Below are 26,166 nucleotides of genomic sequence, written 5' to 3' on the forward strand. Positions count from 1 at the left end.
CATATGACCAAATTCTGAGGAAGTGGGCCTTAAAGTTATTTGACCATATTTTAGGTGTCGGTTTGAGAGCGCAACATTTAACCAGATCTGTTGCTTACAATAAATAAAGCGCTCTTTGGGTTCACCTCTTCAACCACTGGCTTTTTTGGACCAGCTTCTTTCCTCCCTATGGTTTAACGTTGTCAATCGCATCTTGTCTCAGCCCTGTCTAGTATTCTTTCTTGATGTAATTGGCTCTTCACATGCATCTTTCCCCCTCAAAGGATGGCATTTTTTACAATGCATGAAGGAGTATTTTACATCTGAAAAAATACAGTCGACTCCGATCACTCATGCATGCCAACAGATCCTTTTTAGAAGGGAGACATAAAAATGACTTTAATTTAGCGATCTCCCATCTAAAACCTATTTTAGTACAAATACATTTGTTCAAAATATCTCTCTTTAGTGTTTCCAATTGTTAGCCTGCATGTACAATGACCATTTACATGAGCACCTGGTGCAGAGGCCTTCTTTTGCCACGCAGTCTGCTCTAGCGTAGGACATATTTAGACAGTGTGCACCTCCACTTCACCCTTTTCCACCCACACTGACAACTTACAACAATGGCTCTCAATTTAAGTGCCCCAGTAAATGGGTTGGATTTCCATACTCCCCAAGGTTACCAGATACTGGTATCTCTGTGGGAAGGGATAATCCAGTACATAACAAGTTTAACCCTGAGTGTCTGCTTGGGGACAGCTCCTCCGTAATGGCGGAGGAGCATCACCCCACTGCCCAGAGCCAGCAGATGATAAATAAAATGAAAATAACACAATGGTAATATTGTTTTAATTATCGCTGTCTGAGTCGCGATGGAGTCCAAGCAATGAGTATAAGGTGGGCCAGGCATGGCAGGGAGGAGTAGTAGTGTGCACTTATAAGTGAGCATGTCAGTTTGGCCGGCTGCCTTAAGCTGGACAAACAGACATGCGCACTTATGTTTCTCCAACCCACCTGTGTTGCACAGCCAGGTTGGAGAAAAGCCACAGGCTCCCAGGCACTGTCTGAGTGAGACATGAGGTTGCTTAGACCAATACTGGTGCTGCTCCCATGCTAGGTATATCATGATAGTAGTGTCTGGATTGGTTCAGGAGGCTGTACTTTGAGGCCCATCCACTTTCCAGCCGAATGAAAGGTGCAAAGAGGTAGCCGGCACCTATTAATTCCACATTTTTTCTTACGCACTTTCCCATGGAGATTTCAGCAGATTTCCGGAGCTGAAGTCTCTGCTCGAAGGGAAAGATGATATGATATAATATGATAATAGGATTTTATAGAGCGCTCGTTCACCAACGATTTCTTGGCTCTAAGTATGTGGAGGCGTGGACAGACAGAGCGTGTAAGTTATTGGCCGTAGGCCTGGGAGAGCAGCCATGTTTTGAGAGCTTTCCTGAACATAGGGTAAGACTCTATTTGACGTAGTGCAGGTGGTAGTGTGTTCCAGAACTGGGGTGGCAGGAAGTGAATCGAAGTCCACTGTGTTTCTTACGCTTGAAAGACTGGGGAATCAGGAGATTGGAGCTGGCGGAGCAAAGGGTGCGACGGGGGATGTAGCGCTGAATTCTGTTAGCTATAAAGACTGGCCCATGGGAAGAGAGAGCTCTGTGGATCAGACAGCCTAGTTTAAAGAGGCAGCGTTGGGCAACTGGAAGCCAGTGAAGACTTTTCAGAAGGGGTTTTACGTGGTGTGACCTAAATTGGCCGTGTACGAGTCTGGCCGCTTGGTTCTGCACCAGTTGAAGCCGCTGTAGCTGATAGACAGGTTCCCGGCATATAGGGAGTTGGAATAGTCTATTCGTGACATGACTAAGGCCAGAATGACCTGGACAAGGGCCTCAAAGGAGAGAAATCTGCTGATTTTTGTAATCCTGCGTAAGTGGATAAGCAGGAAGAGACCACAGAGTTAACCTGGGTCTTTAGGGAGAGATCGCTACTGATTGTGACCCCGAGACTTTTGACCGCACTGCCTGGGACGGGTGGAGGGCCCAGGACAGCTGGCCAAAAGTTATTGTTGCAAGAATTGAGGGCCTAGTGAGTACCAGCTCCGTCTTGTCTGGATTTAATTTTAGTTGATTTATGTTCATCCAGATCTCTGGTGTTCCCGTGGATCTCGTAACTCTGGTGGGGTCAGTAACTTCTGTTATCGGCCCCACCCTTAATGGGAGGCAATAGATTTATGGTGTTTATGTCAATATATTTATGGTGAATGGTGTTAGTGCTGCATCTGACGCTCTCTTTAACGCAAGTGCCTATGAGAAAAACTGCAACAGGATCGATGTGAGAACAAAGGCATTTAATCCAGAAGATGCATTAAATGTTCCTTTTTTGGAGTTCTTTTTCATTGGTACATCTCCTTCTAGTACAAACATACAGTTGTACATTACAGCACTTAAATTGGTTATTGTACCAAGAATTGTACTTTCTCTGCAAGCTTTCTCAGGCTTCCTGAGAAAGCAAATGTATTTTGAGCCCCCTAGGCACAAGACAACAACAGTTCACCCTACAAACTGGCCTCAATCCATCTACCCGGGCAGAGAGCCAGTCTGATCTCTTTATTAGGGATGCAGAATTGGCCAAAGTGCGTCACCAGACAGCCTGTTGAATGGCCCTGAACCTAGATATTTTAAGCTTGTGTTACTTATTACAGGCTTAATTCTGGTCTCATACATGCAGCTTCTCAAATGGCTAATTAAAGTTTATGAGACGGCTACCATATCTGCATGCTTTGCTTCCTATCTCACTGGGGCATGTGTGCAAAGCATCTAGTTATCCAGTATTGCGGTATCTTTCATAGATTCACATGCTTAGAATCATCCCCGCCGACGAGGTGGGAGTCTCGCGGAACAATAAAACATATACATTATAGTCATAATAACATCACACCATAGGCTATAGTAGATAGCAAAGTCACTACAGTAGCCTATCTTAGTCCTTTTGCAAAAAGAACCAAACTTGGAAACCAGCCAATCAGGCAGCAGCCCCCTCTTAGAATCTTCCCCACAGAGAGGCAAACCCTCAGATTTTCTACTGCACCTCGTGTGTTAGGGAGTCTCCCTGAGCTCTGCTCAGTTTTTTTCCTTAAACCTTTCTTCTTGAGAAAAAGAATGTCTGATTCCAAGAAAAGTTTGTTTTTGGACTGTTCTTCATGTGGGAAGAAGAGATTATACTTTGAGGATCCACATAAAGAAAGTACCTATTGCCTCTACCCACCTCACAAGGTCAAGGACTGCAGGATCTGTAGAACCTTTCCTGCCAACACCTTGAAGGATCGAGAAGGTCGTCTGCTGGTTTGGTTGGAGAAGTTGAAGGCATCATCTGAGGTGGTATCTGAAGGAGAAGTCAGTAGAAGTCCTCAAGCCTCCATCCCCTATCCAAGACGAAGGATAGATCTGGGGATCCTCCTGAGAAGCTGACTAAGACCCTGAAGAAATCTCATTCTGATGTGGGTCACTCTTCCTCAAAAAAAGAGAAATCCTCATTCTCTTCTGAGATAAAATCTGGAGAAAAGGTGAAGGTTTCATTGAAAACTACCTCAGAATCTCTTCATGAGCCTCCGTCGACAGGTAAAACATCTTCACCGATGAGAAAATCTCCACAGAAGGTGAGTGGATCTTCAGCGTCGACGAGTGCCCCAACACAGTCGACGATTCTCATCACGTCGACGCCTGCTTCGTTGTCGACGATCCCATTGACGATGCCTCCGCCGTCGACGACGATTCACCCTTCGATCGACGAGTATCCCATCGACGATGCTACAAGTTCGGTCGACGGGCCCGCCGTCGACGATGCTTCCATCGACGAGCCCACTGTCGACGACACTATCTTCGACGAGCCCACCATTGACGATGATTGCACTCTCGACGACGAGTCCACCGTCGACGACCACTTCAACCATGACGTCGACGACCACATCGTTGACAATGTCTTTTCCGTCGACTACATCCATGATTACAACGTCGACGATGCCGTCTATTACAGCCATCTCGGCAGAATATGAATCGCCATCCACTTATATTTCAGCTACATTGAAGCGTAAAAAACCTGCGCCTTTACAAATTACGCCAATTTTGAGCTCCAAATTATCATCTACCAGGCAATTTTACCATGATGTGTCTCACATTTCACCTTTACCTCCTAGTCATAATTTGGAGGAATCTGAAGATGATGAGGTCCCTTTGGACAGGCGCATGATCCTTCTCAACTCAGAATAAAATATCAAGAGGATGACGAAGAGGAGGAATTTTTTGAACCATGTGAGTCTGTAAGAGGACCTCAAGAATTGTTCCATCAAGAGCCAATGGTTCAAATGCCTGCAACTTTGCTTCAAGACCGTTTTCCTCCAGTCACAGCTCCACAAAAAGCTTCTGCACCTACAGAGATGCAACCTTTGACCCCTGCAACACCAGTTTCTGAGCCCCAAGTGACGTTGCCTTCACAGTTGCTGCAAGATGATGACGGAGATATGGTAGCAGAAGATGGAGAAATTCCTAATTCACCCACTACCGTAGATGAATGGGACTAATACCTGATCCCAACACCGGCTTCACCGGTACCTCTAGATGTGGACTCCCCTCCTGAAGACATAGGAGGTTTCCATACGATTATAGAAAGGGCAACTTCTAGATTTCATCTTTCCATGCCTGTACAGAAAACAGACTGTTTTTTGTATGATTTTAAAGATTTGAACAGGAAATCCACCCGTTCAATCCCTATAATTGATCATAAATGGGAGGAGGGAGTAAAGATCATGAAAACTCAATTTTCCATTCCTGCGATCCTCCCTAGGATTGACAAAAAATACAAAGCGCCAGGTGATGCACCTGCCTGCCTTTTGGGTCAACCTAAACCAGACTCCGTTATCTCTCAAGCAGCGCAGAGAAAATCTAGGAATCCTTCCACTCCAATAACAGTTCCACCTGACAAATATGATAGGCACCTTTGCAACATAGGCAAACGCTTTACCACCATGGCAGGCGCTACAGTTCGGGCTACGAATTGTTTAGCTATTTTAGGCAGATATGATCGACAATTGTGGTTGGACATTTCGCCTTATATAGAATATCTGCCTGATGACAAGAAAATAGAGGCAAAGAAAATTCTCATGGAGGGTGAAAGAGCCGCTTCTGAAGTCATAGATATCTCTATGGATATAGCTTCTCTTGGATTTCGTCCGCTTGCTGGAGCAGCTACCCTTAGACGTCCAGGCTGGCTGAAATCCACTAATTTTCACCCTGAAGTCCAAACAAAAATCCTGGACATGCCTTTTGATGGCGACCTCTTGTTTGGCAAACATATCGATGAGGCACTGCAAGAAATAAAGAAGGACACAGATACTGCCAAATCATTAGGTACCTTGCACTACAGAAAGACACCTTTTCGAGGAGCAAGGGGTAGAGGTTCTTACTCCTTTCTTGGAGGTTACCAGAAGTACCAACAACAAGGGAGCCAGGGTCGATACGGATATAATTACCAACAACAACAGCAAACCTATAGGAATCCTCCGGCGGCCGCTTACAGGCAACAAGGCAGGAAACGTCAACCTCAGGGCAGAGATTCTGCCAGAAAACAGTGACACTCCTATTGCACCTGCACCAGATATGCCTCAAGCATTCAAATTTCCCAACATCTCAAAAATTTGACGAAAATAACCAAAGACAAGTGGGTATTGGATATAATAAAATTCAGACACACCCTGGAGCTCACCAAATTTCCCCCTCCTCATCTACCTTTAAAGAAAAACCCACCGCATCCTTCTCTACTCAGAAAAGAGGTGAAATCTATGTTGTCAAAAGGGCCGATAGAAAAAGTTCCTCTCTCTCAAACAGGAAAGGGATTTTATTCTCACTTTTTTTCTGATAAAGAAAAAGTCTGAGAATTGTAGACCAATCTTGGTCTTGAGAATGCTAAGCAAGTACCTTCAGAAGAAATCCTTTCGCATGGTAACACTCCAGGAAATTCTTCAGCTTCTAGGTCATGCGGATTTTATGGCAACTTTAGATCTCCAAGATGCGTATTTCCACATCCCAATTCATCCCAAGCATCGAAAGTTCCTGAGATTCATTGTGGCAGGTGCACAGTTCCAATTCAAAGTCCTCCTATTTGGCCTGCGCTCGGCTCCAAGAGTCTTCACCAAATTTCTAGCTCCGGTAGCAGCTCATCTCAGGCTGCAAGGCATCCAACTATTCCTATATCTGGACGACTGGCTGATAAAGGCTCCATCCTTTCGTCACGCGTCTCTCGCAACAACGAAATGCCTGCAAATGTTTCACTCTCTGGGCCTATCACTGAACGCCCAAAAGTCAAGCCTCTGTCCTTCCCAAGTAATTCAATTCCTGGGAGCAAAACTAGACTCTATTCAAGACAAAGCATTCTTGTCCACAGACAGAATATCTCGCCTCATCTCTCTTGCATCAGATCTTCTAAAAAGAACGTTCGCTTCAGTGAGAATGATCAAATCTTTTCTGAGGATTTTATCGTCAGCAATTCTGCTAGTGCCTCAGGCACGGCTAAAAATGAGGCCAATTCAAGAGGAGCTGGACAATCAATGGCTCCAAATCTCAGGTTCGTTCGACAACATAGTTCAAGTAACTTCAGTTATGAAAGAAATGCTTTCTTGGTGGAGGTTCACCAAGAATATCTCCGTAGGGCTCAGTTTTCAGCCTCCAATTCCGGATTTTATCATCACTACAGATGCTTCCCTGGAAGGTTGGGGTGCCCATCTTCAAGACCACAGCATAAAAGGAAAATGTTCTTCAGCAATGGCAAAAATGCTCATCAATTTTTTTGAGCTTCGAGCAATTTCACTGGCCCTAATCAATCGATGAATATGACATGTATATTATCATTTATAGACTCAGAGAAGTAAAAATTTACTGAGTCGCTGTCAATTCTATGTTTGCAGAATAAGTTCCCTGACGAAGAGTAATGCCCGAAATGCATTGGGCCGAAATTCATGTTTTGAATGGATGCTACTGAGGAAAAGTAAAATCCAATGAACTAATAAACTGAGCAATAAAAAAGAATATACAAATAAATAATTTATTGAATTAAAGTTCCAATACGTATGAACTCATTGACCATTTTACATTTGAGTGCATTTGGGAGATGTTTACCTAGCCTGGGATAACGCTTGTATTCATATTGAAAGGAACTGCCATCACAGTGGTTCCCTTCGGGGTACAAAAAAGTCCATGAGCATCCACCATTGGTTCTGACGACAGTCCACCAAACATTTGACATCTTTTCTTTCTCAAAAACACAACTTCAAAGGCAGTAGTTTGTTTTTAAAAAACAAAAAACTAATGACTCTTACACCCTGGGACTTTTCCCCCAGGGATGGAGAGTGTCATTATTGTATTTTTCTCTCTCTAGCAACCATGTTTTACTCAGTGGTGATGGACAGAAAAAAGAAAATAACAAAGTCCCCCCTAAATAGGGCAGGTGGTATAATGTTTTTCCTATGTTGACTCCTACTTCTTTGGGCCAGTTTGGAGTTAACAGGGTCTCCATCAACAACAAATTTATAGTTTGCCCATATCTTAATGAGGCGGGTAATCCCAGAGTATGGTGGAGAGGGTTCTCCATCGCAACACAATTGAGTTTCCTGTCTGTCAAACTCTAACTCAGGCCTTTTGTCCTACAAGTATATTTCTGTAAGCTTACTGAGAGTCCTGTGGTTGTGATCACTGGTATCTTCTTTAGTAGGACATTGAGCCTCACCCAATAAGATAGCACTCTTCATCAGAGGTGTCCATATTTTCAGCCCCATACTCCTTTTCCTCCGCCCCTTAGTTCTATATATCGCCAACTCAAGATTAAATTTAGCAAGTACACCCGCTCGCCAAGTTTCAAAGGCAGGAGGGGCAGTGCTAGTCCATTCTCGGGTGATACAGGACCGAGTGACTGTCAAGCATATAATTAAAAAGTGTTTTCTTTCTAATGGTATTACTTCGGATGTCACTCCAAACAAAAGTAATTCCCACGTAATGGATACTCCCGAGTGAAGAACTAAAGGGCCATATGTTTCAAGCCAAATTGACTTCGCAAACGCCGAAATTCGCAGAATTTCGGCGTTTGCGAATGCAATTTGGACAATTGGTATGTATCAAGGAAATCTGCGTTAAAAATAAGGAGTCGCAAAATTTGCGATTCCTTATATTGTGTTTGCATTTAAGGAATCGCAAATTTTGCGATTCCTTAAATACAATGTAAAAAGCCCAAAAAATTCGCAAATTTGCCTTAAGGAATCGCAAATTACCACCAACTACTAGTTGGTGGTAAGTTGCGAATTCCTTTAAAAATGCATATTTTTGCATTTTTCAAAGTGCCATGTGACGCACATACATGCCCTTAGGGCATGTATGTGCACCACATGTGCACCCATGCATATTTCAGGGGTGCAACAGGGTGTCCTTTGGACACCCCTGCACCCTTGAAATTATTCTCAATTTGCGATTAGCAAATTGCGAATCGCAAATTGTGAATTATTTCCCATTCATTCCTATGGGCCTCCTGGCCCATAGAAATGAATGGGAAAGTATTCCTTAATTGCGATTCGCAATTTGCTTATCGCAATTACGGAATAACAAACAAAATACGATTTTGTACATACATACCCATTTGCGATTCTCAAATAGTGATTCCTTAAAAATCGCTATTTGAGAATCGCAAATGGGTATCTTGATACATATGGCCCATAGTCAAGAATTTTTCAATGGAAGATAGCAGTCCCTTCATTTTAAGCATGAAAAAACATGTGTGTTGCATCTGCAGGAGCCTCCCCCCATCTTCTACACACTGTTCCCACCGAAGTCTGCCATTTCGATATCTTATTGGGAGTAAAGTAGAGATCAAAAATTGCCATGTAATGTTGTGCTCTGGAGCGTCCTGTAATTAAGACTTCTTTAGCTAATTTGATTGATTACTCTAAATGGACTAATTCCACTTCCAGTTTTACTGCCCATTTTCCTTGAGTTGATTCCAAATCATCAAGGCAGGTTTCTAACAATAATTTATAACACATACCGATTGGCGTTTTCTTGTGTAAGCTGTCCATAATAGGTATTCTATCTAAAGGTGTATTTAGTTTAGTAATATAGCTGTGAATTTGAAAGTATTTAAAGTAATCAGAGCCAGATAGGTTAAATTTATCCTGTAGGGCCATGAAAGATAAAAGAGAGCCATTAGAAATTATGTCATCAAGCCAGCCAATGCCCTTCAAGTTCCATCTAGACCTCACATTATCTTGCCAAATCGATGGCAATATGTGCGAAGCATCAAGAGGAGTATATAGTGTTATATTCGATATTCCGCTTTGACATTTGATTAATATCCATACCTTGTGTGCAGTTCTCAGAACCTTGAATCGTGTCTTTTTAAAATAGCTAGTTTCAATTATTTTTGTTAGGGCTGCTTTATACTCCTTCCCTAAAGCAAATTCATAAATGGATGGGGAATGACACGGAGCTAGTCTAGCTTTATCGCCAGTCACCAATGGACCTATATACTGTAAAACAGCAGCCAAATAATAATACAGAAAGTAAGGAATACCCCACCCTCCTCTTTCTTTTTGTAGAAGAATTTTTTATATGCTCGCCTATGTCATTTATAACTCCATAGGATTCTGGTCGACATTCACTCTAGCTCTGTAAAACAGATAGGAGGGAATTCTAAAGGAATCGCACGAAACATGTATAAAAACTTTGGAAGGACCACCATTTTTAAGATATTGGCCCGGCCAGTTAGTGAAAAATGAAGGTGATTTATTCTTTCCAACATTGAATTGTTTTTTTTAAGATGCCTCAAAGTTTGTACGCGGGATATCAGACAGTGGGGTGCCAATTTTAATGCCTAAGTAGGTAGCCTCTGAGACCGTTTTGAAATGCGTAAGAGGCAAAGGATCTTCTGCAAAATATAATATTTGGGTTTTGGAAGTGTTTAATTTATAGCCAGAAAAGGAGCCGGATTGACATGCCAAATTTTCTATAACTGGAATTGTTTTTTGAATGTTTGTTGTAATTACTACGATGTCGTCTGCATAAGCTAATGCTCTATAATTCATCCTAGAAATTTTGACAGGCTCTATATCTTTAGCATAATTCAGTTTATTTAAAAAAAATCAATATATAGGTCAAATAAAAGTGGGGAACATGAGCATCCTTGTCGGGTTCCTCTAGATATCAGTAGAGGAGCGGATTCATTTCCTGCTATTTTAATGGAGGCAGTTGGCATAGCATATAAAGCTTTCAAAGCCTGCAACATTCTAGGTCCAAAGTCTTTCTGGCTCACCACATCCCACAAATACGACCATGTTACCCTGTCGAATGCCTTTTCGGCATCCAACAGGGTAATTCCTATAGGCGTCTTTGTCGCCTGAGCCCAGTCCATAACAGCAATAAGACACCGAATATGGTATGTGGTATCCCTATTAGAAATAAAACCATGTTGGAAGTTTGAAACTATAGGGGATATTATCTTGGAAATTCTGGTGGCCAGAATCTTCGAATAGATCTTACTATCGGCATTTATTAAAGAGATCGGCCTATAGGAAGACGGTAAGATGGATGGTTTATCTTGTTTCAAACAGGCCAATATAATTGAGTGTCTCCATGACTCTGGTGGTCTGCCATTCTGTGCCTCTTTAAAAGTCAAAATTAAATCTTCTTTTAATATATGTCGGAACATTCTATAAAATTCTAAGGGAATTCCATCAGGCCCTGTGGCCTTACCAGATGCCAAAGAAAGAATAGCCGCTTCCGTTTCCTCCCAAGTAATCTCTTTCTAGGATTAAAGACTGCTCTGTTGTTAATCTAGTCATAGATCCTGCTTTATTATAATCCAAAAAGCTTTCTACTGTGTACATGAGATTTTCCTCCATATAAAGATCAGAATAGTATTGTCTAAACACTTCAAGAATCTCTTCTATTTTTCCACGCTTTGACCAGAGTGATCCTGAATACTTTTTATTGAATTATTAGCTTCGTTTTGGTGGATTTTCTTAGCTAAGATTCGTCCAGTATTTTCTCCTACTTCATACATTTTAGCCTGGTTAAGAGCTATTTGTTCAGCTAGTTTCTGAGCAAAATTCTCGTACACCCTTGACTTTTGGATTGCTAATTCAGATTTTATATCTTCAGTATCTAATGATAACCTCATTGCTGTTATAAGCTTAGATTCGCAGTTTTGTAACTTTTTAAATTGCGAAGCCATGTTAACTCGAAATTGTTTTTGTTTATTTATGGAATATGATAGTGTTTCACCCCGTATCACCGATTTCAGTGCATCCCAAACCATTTGTAAATAAATAATAAATTGATACTTGTATAGCGCACTACTCACCCGCAAGGGTCTCAAGGCGCTTGTACAAATACCGCTGTGGAACCCATCCTGGCTTTCCCTGTGAGGCGTCCACTCCTGGGCACCCCCAAAGTGGAGGCCAGGCATCCTTAGCGTTGTGGGGGCCGTTGTGGAGATTAAGCAAGCTATTGCCTAGAGTTGCAGAGTGGGACTCCATGATTGGAATAGGCCCCGAGGCGAGAATTATCAGGTCCCTGGAATTTTGAGCCCAAGACCCGCCGAGTTGGGAAATTGAACCCTGGTCCCGGGCTAGACCTCTGCATCAGGGTCTGCTGCTCTAATCATTGAGCCACACTTCTCCACTGTAAAGAGGTAGAGCCACGATTAAATCCCATAAAATCATTTATCCATTTCCCCATGTGCTCTATGTAGGAAGTGTCTGCTAGTAATTTTTGTTCAAATGTCCACTGATTGCGTGAGGGCCTTGCTATTTTTTCTACTGTAGGGACTTCTATCAAGATGGGGTTATGGTCAGAGAATATTTTAGGGAAGATAACATAATCAAGATCATTAATTAATCTAGATGTTACAAAAAAATAGTCAAAACTTCTGGTGAGGGAATGAAAGAAAAGTATATCCCGGAGCACCCAAATTTTTTTCAAATCCTACATCACCCAGACCGAATTCGTTCACTAAACCTCTTAAGGTCTTATAAACTTTAACTTTTCTACCAGGATACCCTTCATCATGGATAACATCAAATTGTGCCTCAAGATTAATGTTAAAATCCCCGCACATTATAAGCGGAGCAGGCCATTCTGCGAGTTCCAAGCGGAGAAAATTTAACAATTCGGGTTCGTCGAGATTTGAGCCATATATGGCACATATTGTCCAGGATTTATCCCCTAGCCAGAAATCCGTAATCACCCACCTCCCTCAAGCATCAGTTTTAACGCCTTTACAGATACCACTTCCCTTTTTTTTAAATTGCCACTCCTCTAGTTGTTGAACCTTGTCTAGAGACTCCTACAGTCTCCATACCCAAATCCGAAAGCAAATGTTTGTTATTCCATTCCAGGTGAGTTTCTTGTAAACAAAGCAAGTCACATCTTGGAGTCTGAATAATTTGCGCCGCAATTCCTCTCTTTTTCCTGTCATTAAGCCTGCACACATTCCATGAGCATATTCTAAGCCTAGCCATAATCATAACGAAAAAATCATATATCGTGTCTGAATAAGTCCATAGTATAATACATTTCTACTGACTTCCACCCTGAGAGTATCTACCATGTGTCCATTTTTAATCACCACTAACTTGATACATAACTTGTAATATCGCAATACGAACAAAGATTCTGCTCTGTACTTGTACTTGTACTTGCCTGTCCCCCTCCACCCACACCCACCCCCCCACGCCCACCCACTCCTTCCCAAGACCCCTCCCACAAAAGGCAAAGGAAGAACTGGGTCCTCATATGTGATGGAAAGAGAAGTGAGGTGTGCATACCTCCAATCATAACCCATCCCCCAACAGCGAGTAACTTAAATAAGCCAAGACCTAAAATAAAGAACAATGCTCGTGATAATCTTAGTGCTCATGTTACTACCTCCCCTGGAAATACATATCTAAGGACATTTGGAAAGGGGCGACCACTCGGTCCCCCCGAACGTATGGATGAGTGCCTCGATCCCCCCGGGAAGCCATTTTTGGGCGGGAGGCGCGTCTCGGCTGGTATGCCCGAAGCGGCGTAGCCGGGGCGCGCCTTTTCCCGCCCTAGAGTGGGCTGGCCTAGACACCGACGCAGCCAGCCACGCCCCCGGGGCGGGCAGGGGCGGGTTTTCGCCCGCCCTGAAGACGGATAAAAGAAGGCGCAAGACCAGAAGACGTCCTCTTGTTCTTGTGCTCCGAAGCTGCACCTCCTCGCTACACGTGAGCTCGGGACGGAACGAAGAGCCAATTTTGAGCGTTTTGATCTTTTTCTTTGTCTTTCAGAGACTTCGTCGGAGAGATGCCCAAGAAAGGCCCAAAGAGAATGACGACCGAGCAGATGGTTCGGGCCCTTTTTAAGGATATGTCCGACATAAAGAAGCGGCTGGCGGAGCGAGATGGGGAGGAGGGATCGGGCCAACCACCGGCTGGAGGGAGACCTAAGAGATCGAAAAGGGTTCCAGCTGGGGGGGACGCCCCGGCTCCCTCTGCCCCGCTCGAGGCGCCGACCCCAGTACCGATCGAGGGGAATCCAATCCCCGTTGTCGTCACCCCGACACCTAAGGAAGACATGCCCCCCGAGCTGGCAGCACAGCTAGCGGCATGGTTGGGGGATAGCAGTGATGGCGCCACGGCTGCTGAGGCACAGGCGCTGATCAAAAAACTTCGCGAGAAGAAGGTGGCAGCTAGAGTGTCCGCACCGTTGGCAGGGATAGACAAGCCGCAAGCGGCAGAAGCTGCGTCCGGTTCAGGTAAGCGGCCATTGCCGATTGCACGGGACGAGTCAGCACCCTCTCGTAGAGAGAGATTGGGACAGCATGTGCCTTTAGCCATAAAGGAAAAGATCTGGGCAGGGGAATACGTGAATATTTTTTCCTTGCTTGTTGATCATTACGATGTGGAGCATGTAAAAAGTCAGAAGGACCTAATGCATCCGAGTGTTTGGCGCGCAAAAATGGCCGCCTTTAAGGTAAATGAGAACATTGGGAACTGGGGCAATGCCTGGGGTATTTTTACGTCGATTTTGGGGGAACGTAGGCCTGAGTTGCTTCCTGAGTTTCCCGTTTACCAATCACGAATTATGGGTTACTCGACGGCGTATCAAGGTAACCATTGGTTTTGTTATGATAACCTGTTCAGGAAGGAAAAAGAACATAACAAGAGTTTGACCTGGGATTGTTACGATTCTTTAACGTGGGATAAAATGAAAGAATCGGGAATGTTACGAATGCCATTGGTCGGGAGTAATGTTGTTGACTACTCCCGCCAAAATGTGGGGTCGCCCTTTCGACCAAGTACGAGCACCGACGACCAGTCGAGGCCCGCAGGTAATAACGGGAGAAAGGGTTTCTGTTATAACTTCAACAAAGGGAAATGTACCAGGCCTCCGGGGTCCTGTAAATTTAAACACGAATGTAGTACGTGTGGGTCATCCCATCCTGAGTCAGCGTGCAGAGCCAGAACGGGTGAGAATGGGGGCAAGGGAGGCGCCAAACAGGTCTAATTTAGTCCGAGGGGCGCCTCTACCGACCCCGATTGATACCTTGGCAATGATCCCCTGGCTCAGTGATTACCCCGATCGTGCGTCTGCCGGGGTGCTGCGGAACGGTTTTACACATGGTTTCCGCATCCCGGTAGGGGACTTTCAGGGTGTAGGGATTTGCAAGAATCAGCTTTCTGTTTTACAACATTCATCTGTGGTGCAGGAAAAAATTCAGAAAGAGGTTAGCCGGGGACGGGTCGCTGGCCCGTTTAGTGTACCCCCGGTACCGGATTTTGTTTGTTCTCCGTTAGGGGTGGTCCCCAAGAAGGACCCAGGTGAGTTTCGTCTGATCCATAATCTGTCTGCGCCACACGGCCTTTCGGTGAACGACGCAATTGATCCTGAAGTTTGTTCGGTGCGATACGCATCGTTTGATGAGGCAGTGGCCATCTTGAATCGCCTGGGGCCCGGGACGTTGATGGCGAAATCCGATATCGAGTCAGCGTTCCGGTTGCTCCCGGTACACCCAGACGACCAGCGTCTTTTGGGATTCGGGTTCCAGGGATCATTTTACATGGATAAGTGTATGCCAATGGGGTGCTCTATATCATGTGCCTATTTTGAGCAATTCAGTACTTTCCTGCAATGGGTGTTTACTAAAAAGACGGGTTTTCGAAATGTGATGCACTACCTTGACGACTTTTTGTTCCTTGGCCCCGCCGGAAATCCCGAATGTGCCCAGGCCTTAAACGAATTCTGTGGGTTGATGGGTCATTTTGGTGTGCCGTTGGCACCGGGTAAAACTATGGGTCCCACGACTTGCCTCGAGTTTTTGGGGATCGAGTTGGACTCAAGGGAGGGGTGTTTCCGTTTACCGGCTAGCAAAGTGTTACAATTCGGGTCAGCCCTCCGAGTATGTTTGAACACACCCAAGGTTACACTGCATCAGTTGCAACAATTAGTGGGGAAGTTGAATTTTGCCTTGAGAGTAATCCCAATGGCTCGCCCTTTTTCCCGCTCCATTGCCCAAGCGATGATCGGCCTGAAGGAGGGTCATCATCGCACGAGGTTATCGGCTGAGGTCCGCCAGGACATGCGGATATGGTTAGCATTCCTTGCGGACTTCAATGGCCGAGTCGTCTGGAACAAGCCAGCCGTGTCCTCGGAAGAGCTAGGGCTATGGACGGATTCAGCAGGAAGCATAGGGTTTGGCGCCATCTTCGGCACGAGCTGGTCTGCTCAAAGATGGCCCCTATGGTGGCACGAGAAGGGGCTAACGAGTAATATCGCTTTCCTTGAATTATTTCCCATTCTCGTTGCCCTGAGAACCTGGCCAGAAGGTTTCAGGGATCATTCTGTAGTCTTTTGGTCCGACAATATGACCGTAGTAGAGTGCATCAACAGTCAGTCAGCCCATTGTAAATTGATTTTGAGGCTGCTCAAAGAAATTGTCTTACTATGTATGCAACTGAACGTGGTTTTCAGAGCAAAACATGTCCCAGGAGTGATGAATCAGGCTGCTGATGCACTGTCTCGTTTTCACATGCAGGCTTTCTCGGGTTTCCTTCCTTCAGCGGACCCGGAGCCGGCACCCTTCCCCGAAGCTCTCTGGTCTCTCGGTGCCCCGAACTTCGTCACCTCGTGGGAGAGAGTCTAGCACCCAGGACAAGGAAGGCATATGAAGGGGCGTTCCAGGCCTATTTAGCCTTTTTGGGGGCAGAGAGAGGGGGTCTTTGGGGTCAGGAAGAGTGGGTAGTACTCTTTCTTATGTCTTTACACAGGGCTGGGAAATCGGTGGCTACGGCCCAAAGGCATCGTGCCGCCATTTCCTTTGTTGCCAGGGCCCATGGCATCCTGGACCCAACAGCGTCTTTCACAGTACAGAAAGCGCTGCGTGGGTGGCAACGCCTAGAGGGTCGCAGAGTAGATGTGAGGCGACCGATAGGTCTAGACAGGTTGTCCCTGTTACTGGCCACACTCCCGAATACATGCTCGTCCCCTTTTGAGACCTGTTTGTTCCGGACTGCATTTACGCTGGCGTTTCACGGGGCTATGAGAGTTAGTGAGCTGGTTGCAAGGAACAAACAGGATGTGACGGGGGGCTTGTGCAGGGAGCATGTTCAGATCAGGGGGGACGCGATGATTGTCTCCTTTCCCCGGTCTAAGACTGACCAAGATGGGAGAGGGGACTGTACGATCATTCGCAGGAACCCCGAGTCATCCATGTGTCCGGTACAGTGCTTAGAAGATTACCTAGCACAGAGAGTGGCAGCATGGGGGGGGACATTGTTGAGGCATGCAGACGCCACCCCGCTGACGAGGTTTCAGTTTCAACGGGTGCTTGCAATGGCCATTGCCGCAGCGGGCTTGGACCCGGGCGAATTTGGGACCCACTCCTTTCGCATAGGGGCTGCCACTGAAGCTACAGCCAGGGGTCTTAATGTAGAACAAGTGAAACGTGTGGGGCGTTGGTCCTCCAATTGTTATAAGAGGTACGTGCGATTGCACATGTTGTGAAGCTGTATTCATGTACTCACGCCTCTTGTCTTTTGTTTATTTTCAGTTGTGCAAGCTTACGCGGCAGGGCAAACTGAGCAGTCGACCCAACACCAGGCCAGCGGTCGCACGTCACCGGCTGTGAAGAAGGAGGTGTGGGTCGTGGGCCACTCATACGTGAGACGGGCCGCAGACGTATTCAAAGCAGGTGACATGATTCACATAGCTGGGGAATACGGGTACAGAGTGTCCTTCTACGGAAGGGGCGGTCTCTGTATTGACCAGTTTCAGGAATTTTTTGAGGGCCTGTTAGGGCGGATGAGGTCACCGCCGTCCATAGTCATAGTACATTTGGGGGGCAATGATTTGGTCACCACCGGTAGACGACTGCTCCTGGAGGCTATGCTTTCCACGGTAAGTTGGTTAGCGAGGAGAGTTCCGGGGTGCCTAATTGCGTGGTCTCATATGATTCCACGAAAAGTGTGGCGGGGGGCTATCTCGATCCCTGCTTTGAATCATTCTGTTAAAAAGTTGAATAACAAAGTAAGTAGGTTGTTCCGGTCCAAGACATTGCATTCAATCTCGCATAATTGTATTAATGATGATAGTATGTATCTGGGGGATGGTGTGCATCTGTCGAGGGCGGGGAACGAGTTACTCATAGGAGACTTCCTAGCCTGGTTAAAATCTTTAAAGCATGACCTATAGGTAGGAGTTTTGTGGGGGGTCCGGATAGCCGGTCAACTATCCGGACCTGTGGCGGTAAGGTCATGATCGGTGAGCACTAATTGGTAGATCCCTATGAGTGGGCGTCACCCAACACGGATGGGAGCGCTCGGGAGAGGTGGCCATTGGCCCCTCAGTGGGGAGGCGGTCCCGTCTAAGGGCGGGTCGCCGGAAGTAAAGGAAAGGCGGTCAAGGCCCCTTCCTTTGTAGGAGGGGTTACAGCCCCCTCCTGGGGAATTTCCCGGGGCTAGTGTCATCTGCGACGGCAGATGCGGTAAGTTGTGTGGGGTGGGGAGAGGTCAACGATACCTTCTAGATACCACACACAAGTGTTCGAACGACCTTTAAATGGCGTCGAGTCTTAAGTGCCCCCGTCAAGTCAAGGGAAATTGTTAGTAGTTGCACTTGTGGTAAGCCCCTGTGCCATCGCCCCTCCTAAGTGGGAGGGGTAAGTCTGGTTAGGGATCTTGACACCGGTTATGACCTTGCCGTTGGCCCTTAAACGTTAGGATGTACAATTTCAGTGTTCTTAGAGAATGTTTTGTAGGATGCTAGTTCGGCTAGGAGAACCTCTGTATTAGAGATTATGTTAAGGTTAGCCAAACATCGTAATGTGATAATGAAATTGTACATAACATGAAACGTTTAATGTTTTAAATTTTTTGTTTTAATAAATACGGCCGGGATGGTCACTCCATCCCACATCCAAAAACTTTAAGAACAGTTTCCGGTTTCCCTTCCTTTTGGGGATTGTGTTGAGAGGGGGTGGCGGGTATCTCAGCCATATGGAAAGGGGCGACCACTCGGTCCCCCCGAACGTATGGATGAGTGCCTCGATCCCCCCGGGAAGCCATTTTTGGGCGGGAGGCGCGTCTCGGCTGGTATGCCCGAAGCGGCGTAGCCGGGGCGCGCCTTTTCCCGCCCTAGAGTGGGCTGGCCTAGACACCGACGCAGCCAGCCACGCCCCCGGGGCGGGCAGGGGCGGGTTTTCGCCCGCCCTGAAGACGGATAAAAGAAGGCGCAAGACCAGAAGACGTCCTCTTGTTCTTGTGCTCCGAAGCTGCACCTCCTCGCTACACGTGAGCTCGGGACGGAACGAAGAGCCAATTTTGACCCACCCACCAGCCCCTGAGGACAGCAAAGTTGTTGTGCAATAAAGTGAATTGATAAGTGTGTTTTTTCCGTTTCGTTTACAGGCTATAACAGTATCAGTTTGTGGTTAATAAAGAGGGTGAATATCGTTTAGGTTGTTACGATTAAAGTGATTTGATGTGAGGTTGCATTTTTTAGCATGTTCCTTCGGTCGTAGCGACCAATGTTTTCATAGGTTGAAGAACTGTCGTATTTATTTTTGGTAGGCGGTAAGGTCATGATCGGTGAGCACTAATTGGTAGATCCCTATGAGTGGGCGTCACCCAACACGGATGGGAGCGCTCGGGAGAGGTGGCCATTGGCCCCTCAGTGGGGAGGCGGTCCCGTCTAAGGGCGGGTCGCCGGAAGTAAAGGAAAGGCGGTCAAGGCCCCTTCCTTTGTAGGAGGGGTTACAGCCCCCTCCTGGGGAATTTCCCGGGGCTAGTGTCATCTGCGACGGCAGATGCGGTAAGTTGTGTGGGGTGGGGAGAGGTCAACGATACCTTCTAGATACCACACACAAGTGTTCGAACGACCTTTAAATGGCGTCGAGTCTTAAGTGCCCCCGTCAAGTCAAGGGAAATTGTTAGTAGTTGCACTTGTGGTAAGCCCCTGTGCCATCGCCCCTCCTAAGTGGGAGGGGTAAGTCTGGTTAGGGATCTTGACACCGGTTATGACCTTGCCGTTGGCCCTTAAACGTTAGGATGTACAATTTCAGTGTTCTTAGAGAATGTTTTGTAGGATGCTAGTTCGGCTAGGAGAACCTCTGTATTAGAGATTATGTTAAGGTTAGCCAAACATCGTAATGTGATAATGAAATTGTACATAACATGAAACGTTTAATGTTTTAAATTTTTTGTTTTAATAAATACGGCCGGGATGGTCACTCCATCCCACATCCAAAAACTTTAAGAACAGTTTCCGGTTTCCCTTCCTTTTGGGGATTGTGTTGAGAGGGGGTGGCGGGTATCTCAGCCATAACAACTCCTCACTGTCATTCACTATCATTCTACCCGTTCTGCCCATTACCAATCCCCCCTCTCCCGTATCATATCAGAGAGAAAAACACTAGACAATAAAGAATCGATCACAGGAGTTGATCAGATAAGAAGGAGAGCACAGATAGCAAAGACTTCACTTCTTCCTTAAAAATAGACAGCAGATATCGACATCATTATCACTTAAATCAATTAATTTCACTCAGTTGTAATATTGTTATAATGAGTCCAGGAATTCCTTAGCCCTGTTCTCTGCTGCAAAAAACTGGGTTTTCTCCTTATATATAATCTTAAGCTTGGCTGGATTGAGCAAAAACGCCTGCGCTCCTTTTTTTCTGGAAGAGGGGTATAAGCTGCTGCATCTGCCATCTCTGCTGAACTGTCACTTGACAAAAGTCAGGCCTTACAAAGAATTCTGTACCTTTCCCCTTCCGTTTCAGGGCAGGTCTAGCTAGGTCGTAAAGTGCCTCTCTTTCGAGAAAGTTGTTCAGGCATATCAGGATTGCCCTTGGTTTTATATTTGCAGTCCCTCTGGATTCTTTGATATTGAAACGTAAACAATGTGCCCTTTGGATTTCTATTTCCCATTGCCATTGGGTTAGCTCGGGAAAGGCTTCAGTAAACAGATCTATAGTAAACTGACGTATATTTTTCCCCTCGCTTCCCTCTGGTATACCCAGGACCCGTAGGTTGTTCCGTCTTGACCTGTTCTCTAAGTCAACAAGTTTCCAGTCACTGTCATCACGCAAGGATAATAAACCGGTAATCTGCGTCTTCTGTTGGGTCATTGCATCTTCCATCGATGAAATTCTTTCTTCAGCCTCCACTACTCTGGATGCAAGTTCACTACAAGTCTTAGCAACTCTACGAACCGTGCTTTGGAGTCTCCGCACTGCTCCTTGAGTTCTTAAGTTCTCCAATTTAGTATCCTTGCGGTGCTGCAGCATAACCTGATAGATATCCTGAGTCTTTGGGATTTTAAGATGATTGGAAGAGAACAGACACAACCAGTAATGATTTCAAGCCATTTTAATGAAGTTCGCCTAATCACTGCACTTTTTTTCATATCCTAAATTGATTGACCAACATTATCTCTTTAAATCAGTCTGTATTCATTTATTTATTTATAAAGTTTTATATAGTGCGAATTTGATCCCGAAGGATATCAGAGCGCTTTACAATTTGAGGGAAGCGAAGGTAACCGATCAGTACATGAGTCAAATGGGGAATCTACAGAGGCATTGAATCAAATAGGGCTCACATAAAAGACCATTTATAAACCTGGCGTAAGTGAAGAATGGGCTGGTCGATGAAACATAATGACATAAAGACATAAGGGGAGCAAATACAATAATAAAATACAAGATTTACAGCAAATACAATAATAAAATACAAGGCTAACAACCAGTACTGTAGTATGTCCGAAGCGATTAGAACTGACAGTCGCCCCTCTTGTTAAGGTATGTTTTGCACAATAGGTGTATGGTGCACAGAATTTGAGGGAGGTTAGCTTCCATGTTGGTGGAAAGAACGGATAAGTAGCATAGTTAAGCATTGTGAAAACACATCTTCACCACTGCCATTGTCCACCAACCTGTCTGTTTTTCTAAAGGTGACAGGCTTTGGTACAGTTCAACAGCCACTGGCAACTGCACAGACAGTGCCCTGTTCAGAGAGCAGGAATGGTCCTAGCTCGCAGTGAATTACATTGTAACTGTATATATGTAACTTGTTAGCATATTAAGTCCATCTTGTGTACCTTTTGTAACTTACCTGGTTCTTTTGTAAAGCGCTCTAACAACTTTGGGTAAAGTTTCCGCTATATAAAAATGCATTAAATAAATAAATTCAAAAAATGAACTATTCTGCAGTGTGTTGATGCATTCCATAGAGACAGTGTATCTAGCCTCTTTCTCTACACATCCCTGCTGCAAAGTACTAGTGTTGAAATCATTTCAAATGCTGGACCTCATTGTGCTCCTCTTTTTATTTCTGCTTCACCACGCAATATTGAGCTGCACCTGCATCTTCTGCCATTCTCCTGACACCACTCCCCCACCTGCACCTGCACCTCTCATCCATTCACTCAGTTACCACCACCACTGCCACATTAAACTCATACCTATTGTCTTTGCCGATGTTTGTTGAAAATTATTCTTGCGGGGAGAACCACCTTTACCTCGAAAAGAGCCTTGGGCTAACTGATTCACTATTTTAAATCTCAAAATCCTTTGTAAGAGGGAACATTTCTGCTGGAGGCTGGGCGGGGGAACCTCTTGAAAGTTAGCTCTATGAAAAGTATCTAAGATGTCTCACTAAGGTTTGACTTTTTTCTCTACCTCTCTTTTGATGTTCAGGCCTTTCAATTCCCTGGCAATGTTGGGGTATCTATGGGGGCTGTTGGAGATCCTTCCTACGTCATGCTCGAAATTCACTACAACAACTTCCACGCCCTGCCAGGTACTGTAGGTGAATAAGCTGATTACCGCTGCAGTGTTGTATTGACTCAAAACACCTTGAAGCCATTCACAAAGTCAACATTAAGGTCCACTAACAGGCATACAGGAAATGTAAAGGTGTTTAAAATGAAAGCATCACTGCATTGTATAATCCAAGTTCTTTATAGCCAAAAGCATTGAGACTGATAGAGAAAGATTTGAAAATGCATAAGATATGCAATAAAATGCTAGTGAATAATTTAGCCCCTCCTTCCTGACTCCATTCATCCTGAACCCTTACAGCCATGCCTTTCCAGGTCTGAGTTTTGACAGTACAGCTGTCAAACAGACCTACTGCTAACAATATACATCAGATGACCTTTTTATCCAACTCCTCAAACCAGTAGCGATCTTGGGCAAATCTTTCTCAGCGATTGGTTTGAGACTTTGTCAACCGTGTCTTAGTTCAGCCAGTGGATTATTTATTCTTCACCTAATGCTATTCGTTGTTTTGGGGCGCTATTTTCTGCCTCCACTCAATTGCTTATAGTCATCTGCTTTAGGGACTACTTTACAGCCAAAGCCCCCACACCCTCCCCCGTTGGCTCACCTTGCTCTCATACGAGTTTTTTGCTCTATTGTACGAACACTAAATGCGTTAGTACATCAAATCCTGACCTGTTGGCTTTGCCATGGCTTTTTGTAGATGATTGTTAAGTTGGGTGGTGAATTCCTTCCTTGCTGCTCAAATCAGAATCTCTGGAGGGTTCCTTAGCACTCTGTTGTTTCAGCACCACAATCTGCACAATCTGTAAGGGCTGTTTAAAGCCAGTCAATTTGTAATCACGCCCAGGGCTCAAGTCCTTAAAAACTGAAGTAGGGTACTTACTAAGTTATGCAGAATGGGTGTGACATCACAGGGCATGACATCACCGCCTGTGACATCACAGGAAATGACATCATGGCTTGTGACATCGCATGTGGCATCACAACCCATGACCTCTCCGAAAGTGTCATTGGATCTTAAGACCTCACATAAGTATAGCAGGTCTATCATGAGTACATTTGAGTGTATTACAATATTTAACAAATTAGATTTTGCATTGGAGTTGTTCCAAAATATTGACACAACCCCAACACATAATCTGGGCCTCAATTTATACCTTTATTTTTTTTAAACCCTACCACAAACAAATTAGCAACAAAGAGAAATGTGGCAATAAATCTGTTCTGATGAATTGGTTGCAATGTCTGTATTTTAAAATATCTTGGGGTTAAGGCAGCTGCTGCAGAGATCTTTATGTGCCAGCTCAATCTCAGGGAATATTAATAAGGGTAAGATAACTATGGAGGACAATGCATGTGCTTGAGAGATCTGTTTTGCCTAGGCCTAGCTTATTATATGCAAATGAGTAAGTAAGTTACTGCTTTTAAGACAGATCCTTTTGTTACTTGCATTGTAATACTTCTAATATAGCACAGTGAGGCATGAAGGAAATGTGGCTCCTACACCATGTAACCCACTCTGTCTTATGTAACACATCCTTTATATTGATATACACACATATGATCTATTGTCAATGTATAATCTGTACGTATGATGTAAAGCACTCTGGCACCAAAATTGAGATGAGTAGTGCTAAAGCGCTACAAAACAAATAAAACAAAATAGTGGCACTTAAATTGTTATTTGTGTACATACTATGGTGACCAACACATCTGACATCTTACAGTGTATGCATCTCTTATAAACAGGGACTGGACAAAGTCAAAAGCATTCCTCTCTTAAGTACCTGTTAAGTGATAAGATGTGAGCCTTTGTTTCCCCTCCATTGCGTCTAGGTGTGAGGCTCCCCATAGCTCCCAGCCAGGATACTCCAACAAAAAGTGACGTTAATGGCCCCTTAACTCCGGCTTTTGTTATGGATGAAGCTGGAATCTAATAAGCCTCTTTCCTGCCTGCAGGTTGCGACTCGGAACAAAAGCAGACAAGTGTAGGCGCTGCTGAAAGTGTCCCGGTGTCAGAAAATGACATTGGGACAAGCTCAGCATATTTCTGTGAATTCAGTGAGAAGTAAGTAAGGAATTTAACACTCCTCTGAAAGTAGCCAGCCTTGCAGCATGGTAGATGGTGTCTACCCTCTGAAAATAGTCAGTAGATGGCGTCTATCCTCTGAGAATAGTGGGTAGAAGGCATCTACCCTCGACTCAAACCCTGATCACGCCCCTTGATATGCAACAGTGAGTTAAATATGCTCTCTGAATTTGGGAGGGAACATCAGGTTTCTTTACCCCTGTAATTATGTGTGTATGTCCCTGTCTTCCAGGAATGATTGACAGCTCGGGGATTCGACTCTACTACACCCCAGAAGTTAGGATGCATGATTTGGGAACACTGAGCGTGGGGCCATTTCCAGATAGCATGCTTTTTATTCCTCCCAAGATGGAGTCGTACAAAGTATATGGACTATGCCGGACAAGCAAGTTCACAGAGGTGAGTGGAGATCGAAGAGACCAACGTGCATCGCTCCCGCACAATGAGAAGGGGTGAGTAGAAATGTGGAAAGCTGATCTACTAAGTGGAAGCATCAGGGTAGAGGCCCTTCAAGACAAAATGTTGGTCTGACCAGTAATGTACAGGAGCTAAGCTGGGATTCTTGACCCTGTGAATACTGCAAGAGGAAATCAAAGCAGTAAAATTCCGTACATGAGGTATTGAACATTTTTGTTTTACGACGAATATCTGGAATTGAAAGAATTATGATTGAGAAGTATAAGCTTTAGTAATCGGTCTAGTGGGCAGTTAACACCCACCATGTGGGAAACTTCATTAAAGTCAATGAGCATATTGCAGCTGGACAAGAGTGAGACTCTATTAAAGTGTAAGGGGCTGTTGAGGCTGGTCAGTAGTGAAGCTTCAGTGAAGACCTCTGGGCCATAGGAATACGGCAGAAGTGAGACTCCTTTAATGTAAGTGGGCCCACTGAACCTGGTATGGGGTCTATCTGGGCTCCTAGGTGCCTGTTAACAATAAAGTACTGAATCCAGAGCTGTATTTCGTTTCCAGAGCCAGGTTCATGAAAACATACCAGCTCCAGCAAACTTCTTGAGAGGAATTCCATGTGGTTCACTGATAGAATATCGACCCCCAAAACATCCTCATACACAAATATTGAGTTATGAATATCGATATCAAAAATATCGACATCCTATATTTATATTGGTAAGTACAAAAACATAGACCAAAAAAATATTGAGGTAAAATATATAGTTGTACAAAATATCGATTTTAATACATGTATACAAAAGTATATTAAATATATTAAATAAACTTGACTTTTAAAAAAATAATTAGATTTAATATACATTTTAACAAATATAACAAATAAATGTAATGAAAAATATTTAAACATACATATATAAAATGTATTATATATATATATAGACCAATAACATAAAATGTAATAAAAAACATTATATTATAAATTAAAGCATTAAACTATTTTAAAAATCTTTAAACTTAAATGTTCCACTTATGTGAGTGCAACAGGCAACAGTAGGTAAAGTGTTGGATAGCTGAGGTGTAAAAATTACTACTCCCACTCCAGTGAGTGCACCAGTAGTAAAAGTGTTGGATAGCGGAGGGATAAAAATTACTATTCTCGCTCCACTGAGTGCAACAGTAGGGAAAGTGTTGGCTAGCGGAGGGGTAAAAAATACTATTCCCACTCCTGTGAGTGCAACTCTAGGGAAAGTGTTGGATAGCGGAGGGGTAAATATTACTATTCCCACTCCAGGGAGTGCAACAGTAGGGAAAGTGTTGGATAGCGGAGGGGTAAAAAATACTAT

General features: G+C 44.5%; 1 protein-coding gene across 1 annotated transcript in view; it reads left to right on the plus strand.

Moving 5' to 3' along the window:
• The window catches only part of LOC147703663 (putative DBH-like monooxygenase protein 2), a 301,023-nt gene that overhangs the window by 124,150 nt on the left and 150,707 nt on the right, over window positions 1–26,166 (plus strand). Inside the window, exons 6-7 of the mRNA XM_086932002.1 lie at window positions 22,237–22,339; window positions 24,645–24,811. Coding sequence (XP_086788128.1) covers window positions 22,237–22,339; window positions 24,645–24,811 — 270 coding nt within the window. The remainder of the gene's footprint in view (window positions 1–22,236; window positions 22,340–24,644; window positions 24,812–26,166) is intronic.

This window comes from Lissotriton vulgaris, chromosome 7, assembly GCF_964263255.1.
Source record: "Lissotriton vulgaris chromosome 7, aLisVul1.2, whole genome shotgun sequence".
Classification (NCBI taxonomy): Eukaryota; Metazoa; Chordata; class Amphibia; order Caudata; family Salamandridae; genus Lissotriton; species Lissotriton vulgaris.